Source organism: Peromyscus californicus, unplaced genomic scaffold, assembly GCF_007827085.1.
Source record: "Peromyscus californicus insignis strain IS unplaced genomic scaffold, ASM782708v3 Scaffold_4__1_contigs__length_199733344, whole genome shotgun sequence".
NCBI lineage: Eukaryota > Metazoa > Chordata > Mammalia > Rodentia > Cricetidae > Peromyscus > Peromyscus californicus.
In genome coordinates, this window is record NW_026294562.1 from 167,104,568 (window position 1) to 167,115,401 (window position 10,834).

Here is a 10,834-nt window from a genome sequence, read left to right on the forward strand (position 1 = left end):
ACCACCAGGGAATCACCTAGGCAAAGGGCAAAGGTGACCCAGGAAGATCGGGGGACATGGCCTCACCAAACACACAGCTCAGCCAACACATAATGCTGAAGGTTACATTGAAGCCCTCCATAGAAAGAGGGAGCTAACAGACTTTTCAAGAACACACAGATCGCCTCTACCCCAACACTGAGGACATGAAACTTCTCACACAATGGCTCCTGGGACATTCTCCTGGATCAGGAAATTGACTGGTGGCATTAGTGATACAGGATTGCTCTTCATCCCTAGTCATCACTCAGCTGGTCCCTTTGCAGCCCTCAGAGAATGTTCCCTTCCTTCAGGGAGTAGATATCACCTTCTCAGAGCACTGAGGACACAGGGCAGACCGGATGCTCAGCTGGGTCTCTGTGTCACAAAGACACATAGGCAGGGTGGAGGCTCCTTCTTGCGTGCTGACAGACCCAAGGCCAGGACAGAGCAGATGTCAGGCCTGAAATGAGTGATTGTTCTCTGAGGGCATGGAGATGCTTATCAGCCTTGTTGCTCAATGTGCTGCTTGGAGGTGAAACATAAAGAGAGAAAAGTTGAGAGGAATGTGGGACAGCCCTGAGAGTGGAAGGGACAGAGCAGTGTCTTGGGCACAGACCCAACAACCAACAGCCCATTGGATTCTGGGAAGTGCTCCTACCTGGAAGGACACTCAGCTCAGAGGGAGGAAGGACAGCAGAGGCTGGAGCTGTGTTGGAACTGAAGCTCTTCTCCTCAGAGGGAGGACAGCACAGTGAGAAGAGAGATGGAGGTGTCCTCTATGATTCCCTGCAAGGGCTGTACCTCCTGGCAGGGACTCCTGTTCACAGGTAAAAGTACCCATTTTCTTTCTGTTGGGGTGGAGGGGAACTCAGAAGCAGGCTGGAGTCTCCTAAAGGGGACAGGTACCTGAGAGGAGACTCGAGGTTTCTGTTTGCAGTCATGGGGCAGAAGGTACAGTGAGGGGCAGAGGCTCAGCATCCTGAAGCTCTCAGTGGACAGGAGGTGATGAGGGGAAGTGAAAAGCCCCAACCACTCCCTATTCAAAGTGAGTCACATTGGCTGCCATGTTCTGAAGCCTGATGTCCCCAGTCATGGCAGGGTGACTCCAAATAGAAATCAACAGGGGTGGGCCAGGGGGATGGCTCAATGTGTGGGGCCTTGTCAATCTGAATTTAGTCCTCACCTTCCACAGGGTAGATGGAGAGAACAGACTCCTGCAGGCTCTTCTCTGCCCTCTACATAGGGGCTCTGGCATGGATCTGCACATATGCACACTGAGACATGTGCCTTCAGAAATATGTACACAGTATATAAATACATCTAAAAAAATTAAATCAAACTTGAATATAATTAATGCCATTCACTCCAAACCATGACCTATGTAGATAATACCACAGAGACATCCTTACTTTCTACCTTCCTATGTTCCTTCTTTCACTCCTTTCTGTAGTGGTGTCTGAATCTTTTTCAGGAAATGAATCTTCCTAAAGGTCACACTAATCCCTGTTCCCAAAAGCCATGGATCTATCAGACTGTAAGTCAGTGTATGCAGAAGCTGATGTCATGAGTTGACACACAAAGAGAACAGAGAAAAAAGTCAGAACATGAGGACCCTCTAGAGGAGGTCAGAATGGCTTCCTCACACCAAATACTCTTTACGTGAGGAGGGATATGGGGACACTTGTGGGGGGGGCAGACAGACAAGTGAGGAAATTATTTCATAGAGAGGAAAAGACATCATAAGAGACTCAGAGGGATGGAGGCCATGTTGTACACCTCCATCAAGGACTGTGCTCACAGCCTTACTCACACACCTAAGCTGAGTCTTGATCACATCCGCTCAATATTGATGTTTCTCTCTCTTTCCTTCTAGCCTCCCTTTTAATCTGCTGTCATTTAGCCACCACTGCTAAAGTCACCATTGAATCAGTGCCACTCAATGTGTTCGAAGGAGACAATGTCCTTCTACATGTCCACCATCTGCCAGAGAATCTTCTAGCCTTTGCTTGGTTCAAAAGGCTAACAAAAACGAAACACAGAATTGCACTGTATGCACTGAACATCAATTTAGTTGTGCCGGGGCCTGTACACAGTGGTAGAGAGACAGTGTACCGCAATGGATCCCTGTGGATTCAGAATATCACCCATAAGGACACAGGATTCTACACCCTAGAGACCATAAATAGACATGGACGAACTGTATCAAAAACAACCATGTACCTCCATGTGTACAGTAAGTGATTTTTGTTTTGTTTTGTTTTGTTTTGTTTTGTTTTTCAAGACAGGGTTTCTCTGTGTAGCTTTGGAGCCTGTCCTGGAACTCATTCTGTAGCTCAGGTTGGTCTTGAACTCACAGAGATCTGCCTGACTCTGCCTCCCGAGTGCTGGGATTAAAGGTGTATGCCACCACCACCCTGCACAGTAAGTGATTCTTATTGAACTCTAGGTGATGGGTGGGGCTATTCCAGTGGACACACTCAGAATCATCAGCCTTGGCCTGTGCCTATCTTCCATCTATGTGTCCCATGTTGGGGTTTGAGTGCAAGACACACAAGGTGGAGAATAACTACAGTAGATCTGAGTCCTTGCAGACAATTGGAAGCAAGGACCTCCGTGTGTACAGTAAGTGATTTTCTTTCTTTTTTTTTTAATTTTCAAGACAGGCTTTCTCTGTGTAGTTTTGGTGCCTGTCCTGGATCTCACTCTGTAGACCAGGCTGGCCTTGAACTCACAGAGATCCGCCTGGATCTGAATCCAGAATGCTGGGATTAAAGGCATGCGCCACCACGGCCCGGGCCGAGAAACATTTTTCAAAGGTTGTATTTTAACTTCCTTATGGTCAGGAACAGTGTTTTCTACTAGTCAAAGTCTTGTGCTCTCTGGAATCAGCTAGTGCACTGTCTGGAAAGCCACAGTTAGGCTAGATCCCCTGGACATCTCCAGAGACTCAGCAGGGACAGCATAGCTTGACAGGTGCCTAGGCCATTAACTGTCCTGATGGGCTTATGAGACTTCAAGGGAAGGTCAGTGTCACAAAGAAGAGGGACTGAGGACCCAGGTACTCTTCACAAGTTCTTGTCCTCTGGGGTCCACCTCAGGAAATTCTCTCCTGCAGGGAAATGGCTGCAGGGTCTACTGAGATGGACAGCTCCCTAGATGGGAGCTGCAGTTCCCCCCAGTGATCAACAGGGGGAGCATCAGGACACACAATCAACACTGGGGGAAAACATTTACCTAACCAGGAACTTGTTTCTTGACTTTTACTCCTGTCCTACAGACCTGGAGGTCAGTGTCACAGCGTTCTCAGACCTACTGGCTCCTTTTTGTGTCTGATACCCTGCCAGGGGTTCATGTTCAGTGCCCCCTTTATTAATTTCCTTTGGGAAAGGTAGGTTATCCCATGGGATTCACCTAGACAGAGGCCCAAGGCATCCAAGAGGCCAGGGAGCACATAAGCAGATTCATCACACAGTTCATCATCAGTCAGCAAAGGAAGTGGGACCATCGTCATAAAATCCTTTATGAGGTGGTGAAGCCCAGAGCTCTCTTTGTAGGATTCATGTTACCTCCTCCCACACAACCAGAATGTGAGGCTCCTGACACATCTGCTCTTGGGCCTTTATCCTGGGTCAGCACCCTGACTGAGGACTGCTGTGATAATGAATCTACCCTCTTTTCCACACATCACTCAGCTGATCATTTGAAGTCTCACACACATCTCCATCACTTTCTTGCTTAGGTCAAGTTCCATCTTTCCAGAGCACTGAGAACATAGGGCAAACTAGGTGCCCAGCTGGGTTTCTTTGTCACACAGGGAGTCCAGAGGCCCTCTCTTGATTCTGATAGACCCAGGGCCAGGACACAGCAGAAGAAAGAACCAGGGTGAGCTGCTGTTCTCTCAGGGTACAGAGATGCTCATCAGCCCTTTTGATCACTGTGTGGTGTGCAGGACTGAACCATTAAGAGAGACGTGGACAGAGACAGCACTGAGAGTGGAGGGGCAGAGCATGGCTTTGAACAGAAAAACCCCACATCCCATGGGACTCTGGGAGGTGCTCCTTCCTGAGAGGAGGCTCAGCTAGAAGGGGAAAAGACCAGATATGTTGGGAGCTGTGCTGGAGCAGAGGTGACTGAGGAGGAGGACAGATAAGCCCATAGAGACAATGGAGGTACCCCCCTGTACCCCTCTGAAACATGTCAGGCTCTCAGCAGCCCCTTCTCACAGGGGAGGAGATCATGAGTTGACAGTGTGTGAGAGGAGAGGACTCACCTACTCGCTGGGGTCTCGTAAAGGAGGAAAAGTACCTGAGATGAGTCTCGGGGTCTGTAGGTGAGAAGACACAGGTCCAGACAGAGGCTCAGTTGCAGGAAGGTCTCAGTGAACAAGAAATGGTTCCCAAAGAGCAAGAAATGATTATCCAAAATTATTCACCATGACCAAAATATTCTGAAGACTGATGTTCTTCACTATGACTTCTTATATTAAAAAAAACAAGCTGGTGTTGATTTGTGACATGGCTCAGTATTTATAGGCATTTGCCTCATTGTCTCTCAACCCGAGAAGCAATGAACACAATTGTCCTCTAAACTCCACCGAGGTACCCACACACCCTGAGACAAGTTCTTGCACACAATCTCACACACAAATACAAGTGAGTGTAAAAAAATCAAAGCGAATGGTAAAATTCAACTCTGTACCCCCAAACCTATGAATTTCTTAAACAATTCCCTAGGCATACAGGGTCCTGGGACATCATTCATTCATTCATTCATTTTCCACAGGTATTTGAGATTTTGTGGGCGGTACTTCTTTCAAAAGATAAGACAAATCTCAGTTCTCATAAAATCCCAGTGCTTATTGACTGACAGACAGACCAGTAAAGAAGCTAGAAGGTGAAGTCAGCTATTGACTGGAACCCCAAGAGGAATAGAACAGCAGCAAGAAGGGTCAGAGGGTGAAGACACAGGGTCTGCAGGGAAGAGGTTGGTCGGGCAGACGTCAGGCCAGCACCATTCCACTGTAAATGTGAGCAGGGATCTGATGGCAGTGAGCTGGAGAAATGCTGACACCTGAGGAAATAGTGCCATACGGTGGGAATGACAAGTCAGGGACTCTGGGAATACAGAGGTCATGCGCTGACCTCCAGCAAGTAGGACAGGGAGACAACCAGCCATGCACCTAGGCTGAGCAATGGACACACCTTCTCAGGGCCCCTTTTTGGCCAAATACAACGGTTTTAATATTGTTGGATCTCTCTCTTTCCTTCTAGACAACCTATTCACCCATGGGTGCCCTCACACCTCTGCCCAGCTCACTATCGAATCAGTGCCGCCCAGGGTTGCAGAAGGGTCAAGCGTTCTTCTACTTGCTCACAATCTCCCAGAGAATCTTCTAGTCCTTTTCTGGTACAAAGGTGTGATTTTTTTCAACAAACTGGAAATCGTCAGACACATAGCAGAGAAGAATTCAAGTGTGCCAGGCCCTGCACACAGCGGTAGAGAGACAGTGAACAGCAATGGATCCCTGCTGCTCCAGAACGTCACATGTGAAGACATGGGATTCTACACCCTACGGACTGTGAGTAGAGGCGTGAAAGTAGAATCAGCACATGTGCAACTCCAGGTGGACCGTAAGTGATTCTCTGTGGTCATTCTCTGTGCCAAGTGGGATTTAGACACACAGGACTGTCATGCCTGGCCTGTGACAACCTCCCCTCTGCACTGTGTCCCCATGTAGGGGTTTGAGCACTTAGTGCAGGAAACACATGGTGGAGACAAATGACCATAGGTCAGACTTCATTGTCTGGCTCTCCTTTGTATTAAGGAAGAACTTGATGGAAAGTAACTCAGCCCAGATGTCAGAGTCAGCTCAGTCTCCTCGGGTTCTAGCCATGCATGTGAAGAAACCATAGCAACCTCACAGAGATGTGAATACCAGGAAGCCCTGGTCCCTGTCATCTACTACTCAACTACATGTGAACCTGGGAAGTATTTATCTGGTATGGTATCTTACTTCCTCTCAGAGTTGACAGGGAACGATAGTTTTTGGCAGTGCATGTCAAACTGTGGCATTTATTAGCTCTGAACATGAAAGATTCTTAAATAAAAGCCAGGAATGGAAGCAGAGAGAATGGAGGAGTGCGGCTTACTGGTATGCTCCTCATGGCTTTTTAAGCCTGCTGTCTTATGGCATCTGGGACCCAGGCATGGAAATGGTCTCATTTTGGGTTGGATCTTCTAGCATCAATCAACAATCAAAAAAAGAAATCCTACTGATTTTCCAACAGGCCAGTCTGTTGTTGGCACTTTTACTTGAGGCTCCCGCCATCTAATTGACTCTAGCTTGTGTCAAGTTGACATAAAGCCAGCCAGCCTAGTCCTGAGCCTTTTCCAATACCTGAGCCTGCCAAGAAGACCATAGTGCTCCTGCCTTCATCCAGTCCTGGAGGCTTCATCCAGTCCTGGAGGCTTCATCCTAGTCCTGGAGGCTTCAGGGCAGAGCAGCAAGGACATCTAGAAGGCGAAGTCAGAGGATGACTGAAGCCACAAAGGAAACTGGGAAAAACGTCAGAAAGTGAAGATCCAGGGTGTATAGAGAAAAAGGTCAGAGGAGACATCATCTCAAACCTCAGTGTGCATGAGTGTGCACAATGTCTGACTGAGGGCAGTGAGCGGCAGCCATGCACACACCTGAGGGGAGAGTTCCATGGAGAGAAATGACATATTCAGGGTGTAGAGGGAATGGAAGTCATGTTGCTGACCTCCCACAAAAGTGGGATAGATGCACCCACAACTGCATCTCTAGGCTGAGTGATGAATCCATCTACTCAGAACAGAGAGCGTCTTCTTTCCACCAAGCATAATGATCCCATAGAATGACTTTTTCTCTTTTTCCTTCCAGCTTCCTCTTGTACTTGCTGCAACCCTCTCACTTCTGCCCCACTCACCATAGAACCAGTGCCATGGAATGCTGTGGAAGGGGAAAGCGTTCTTCTCCAAGTTCATAATCTGCCGGAAGATCTGCAAGCCTTTTCCTGGTACAAAGGAGTGTATAGCAGTCCTGTCTTTAAAATCGCAGAATACAGCAGAACCATGAATTCCATCACCCAGGGGCTTGAACACAGTGGAAGAGAGACAGTGTACACCAATGGATCCCTGCTGCTCCAAGATGTCACTGAGAAAGACTCAGGCTATTACACACTTCAAATTTTAAACAGAGTTTCAGAAAGTGTAACGACACACGTGCAATTCCATGTGAACAGTAAGTGACTCTCTATGGCCTCCAGCTGCTGGGTATGTCTTATCCTACTTCATACACTGAACTGTCAGAACTGGGCTGTTCCTGCTCTCTTCCCCACTGCATTGTGTCCCCACTCTTTTCTTTACGCCCTTATTGCAGGACACGCATAGGGCAGATAAACAGGAATAGATCGGAACCTCTCACCTGTCTTTATCCGCAGAGAGGATGTCCTGTGCTGGGTAAACTCAGTCCCAGAAATTCAGCTAAAGGTCAGACACTTGGATTTCTTACCACACAGACATCCCTGGGAATGATACTGTGGGAATCAGGCTGGTCCTAGATGAGGAAGCCATGGGATCCTCACAATGAGCACCAGGAAGCCCTGACTGCAAATCTCTGTGCTAACTAGATTCTAGATGACACTAGGAAGCTTTTTGTCATTTCTCCATTTTGACTTCCTGTTAGAACTGCCAGGGAACAAGGCTTTATTGGTATGTGGAAGCAGCCAGTGTACTTCCATGTAAGTCACAATTCGGCTGGTTACCTGCACATCTCCAGAGACTCAGCAGTGAGAGAATAGCTGGTCAGGAGCCTATGCCATTAACTAACTGTCCTGATGTGACCTCACAGGAAGCTCAGAGTCACCAGAAGAGGAACAGAGAACACAGGTCTTCCTTGGAATTGCTTGTCCTCTGGGGTTCATACCGGAGACTTTCTCCCCTGTAGGCAAATGTTGACAGAGTTGCTGAACTGGATAACACCCAGACATGAGCGACAGGTCCCTTAGTAACCACTAGACAACAGTAGAAGTCCACACAACACCCTGACATGTATTTCCGGGAGAAATGAGCTTAACTTGTAGCCTGGCTTCCACCTGAGTCTCTACACACCTGGAGCCACTAACAGCATTCTCAGGCCTACTGCCTGCTTCCTGTGTTTCTAAGCATACTACTGTACCAGAGGATCCTGTGTTTACCACCACATCCTTCTGGCACCCCACCCTCCATGGGTAATACACCTACATAGGACAGATGCATCCCAGGAAGGACATAGAGAGACCATATGCACAACTTGACAATCACAGGAAGATGGAGGGTTCCTCTGAAACTCTCCCTAGGATGATGGAGCAACAGACTCCAGGACTCAGGCCACCTCCTGTTTCACACCCACATGAGTCTCCTTACACAACCCCTCCTGGACTTCATGACAGTGCACCCTCAATGGTGACTCCAGTGAGAATGGGTCTGTCCCCTTATCCAGGCCTCACTCAGCTGGTCCCTTTCCAGCCTTCACAGACACCCATGTCACCTTCCTGTGGGGAGCCAATATCACCTTCTCAGAGCATTGAAAACACAGGGCAGACTAGGTGCTCATTTAGGATTCTGTGTTACAGAGGACATGTTGGGAGAACACAGCAGAGGACAGCCGTGGGAGAGTTGTTGTTGTCCTAAGGCACAGACACGATCACCAGCCTTGTTGCTCACTGTGTGGTCCGGAGGACTGAAACTCACACACAGAGAAGACACAGCCAGGACCATCAAGTTGTCCCTTGACTTCAGTGTAGGTGTTGTGACCTGTACCCATCCATACACATAAGATGGCATACACCTGCACAAATACCCACACCCACGACCATCCACACCCACTCCCCGCACATGCATAGCAATGTAAGCTAGAGAGTTAACTAGTTTTCAGTAGCTCCAAATAGGAGAATTTCATAAACACCTGGATAGTCAAGGCCCTGGGACATTCATTCTTTCTTCCTCCCACATATATCTGAGCCTGTCCAGGCACTGGATCCTCTAGAAAGATCAAACGAGTTTTTCCTAACAAAGCCCCATCTCTAGTGGACTGGAAGACAGACCAGGAGGCCCATCTCTAAGTGAAGTCAGGGGTTGACTGCATTCAGAGAGGGAAGAGATCAAAGATGTCAGAAGGTGAAGACTCAGAGTCTGTAGAGGAAGAAGTGAGAGAAGGCACTCCCATCACACACATGTTCTGTGTGTGAGCAGGCATGTGAGGACAGTGAGCATGGAGACATCTGGGGAGAGAGTTCTGCACAGAGGATGTGAGTCAATCAGTTCACGGAGGTCATGGAGGTCATTTTCTTATTTCCTCTGAGTTGGGCAGACACTGGCACCCACCTCACTGAGTGATGCACCTAAGCTTCTCAGTATGCAGGGTTCTACCTTTGCACCAAAGACCTTGTATGTCTCCATAGTGGTGAATTTGTCTCTCTTCCCTTCTACCCTCTCTTTTAGTCTGTAGATACCTATTCACTTCTGCCCAGCTTACTATAGAATCAGTGAATAATCCCTGGCTCCAGACTTCTGTTGTAGATTCAACTTTAGTTGACCCTAGAGAGCATCTCTTCAAGTCTAGAATTTGACTTCCTGTCAGAGCTGACAGGGAAGAAGGCTTTACTGACTGTCCAAGTCCTGTAGAGTGTGGAGCCAGCTGTCCACTGCTGCGACAGCTTCAGGTCATAGGTCACCTGTCCATCTCTTTCTCCTGAGTCTCAGTGGAGAGGAACCAGGACATGAGCCAACTGTTCTGATGGTCTTAGGAGACTTCAGAGGAATGTCAGGTCCTCAGGAGAAGGCACAGAAGGGACAGTTCTCCAGGCAGCTCCCTGTCCTAATGGGTCCAGTCTAAGGAATTCTCTTCCATAGGCAAAGAGTAGCAGATGCTGCTGATATGAGCAGCTCACCCAGATCCCAAAGTCAGGCCATTGCTCACACCTAACCTTAACTCATAGACATGGCAATGATCATGCACTGTGTATCATATTATAGGAAACTGAGGCACAGGTAACAGTGCTTGAATCAGGATCACACAGGCCATGGGGAGCAGATCCAAAGCACAAGATATGATTATAGTCACAGTTCTAACTTATCAACCATGGAGGCTTGATTAAGTGTGGTCTATGGGAGGCTGGTTGAGCTCTCTGAAGGACTAATGTCATTGTGTCCACTCCTCTGTTTCTTTACAGAGCCTGTGACAAAGCCCTTCCTGGGAGTCTCTGACACCACAGTCCCAGTCCAGAGCTCTGTGCTCTTCAGTTGCCTCTCAGCTGATACTGGAATCTCCATCCATTGGATCTTCAATAATCAGAGTCTGCAGCTCACAGAGAGGATGACCCTGTCCCCCATGAATTGTGGACTCAGAATAGATCCTGTCAGGAGAGAGGATGCTGGAGAGTATAAGTGTGAGGCCTTCAATCCAGTCAGTTTGAAAACCAGTCTCCCTGTCAGCCTGGTCGTGACGAATGAGTGACCTCTCTTCTCATCCTACAGCAGAGTGAGGGCATTTCTTTATCAATGGGGTACAAAATGGAGAAAAGTAATGTGGTAAAAACTTTCAGTTACCACTCAGGCACAGCCATATGGTGACTCAAGCCTGTAATCCTGGGATAAATGTATGCACAAAGAAGTGCCAGCATTCATAGTGAGACTTAGTCTCCAAAGGAAAATAAGGACATCAGTATGGTAATCAATACAGTGAAGGGGTTAAGAGCTTAGTTGTGGATTAAATATATAGCCTATCCTCAGAATGTGTGAGATTTATTTCAGG

The 10,834-nt window shown here is 47.9% G+C and overlaps 1 protein-coding gene across 1 annotated transcript; it reads left to right on the forward strand.

Annotated features, from left to right (window-relative positions):
• The first annotated feature begins 775 nt into the window (after positions 1-775).
• Positions 776-10,537, forward strand: LOC128094902 (pregnancy-specific glycoprotein 22-like). Its single transcript, XM_052713501.1, has 5 exons — positions 776-848; positions 1,895-2,254; positions 5,292-5,651; positions 6,923-7,282; positions 10,254-10,537. Exons 1-5 carry the CDS (start codon positions 785-787, stop codon positions 10,535-10,537), a joined length of 1,428 nt encoding a protein of 475 aa, XP_052569461.1. The 5' UTR covers positions 776-784.
• The last annotated feature ends 297 nt before the right edge of the window (positions 10,538-10,834 follow it).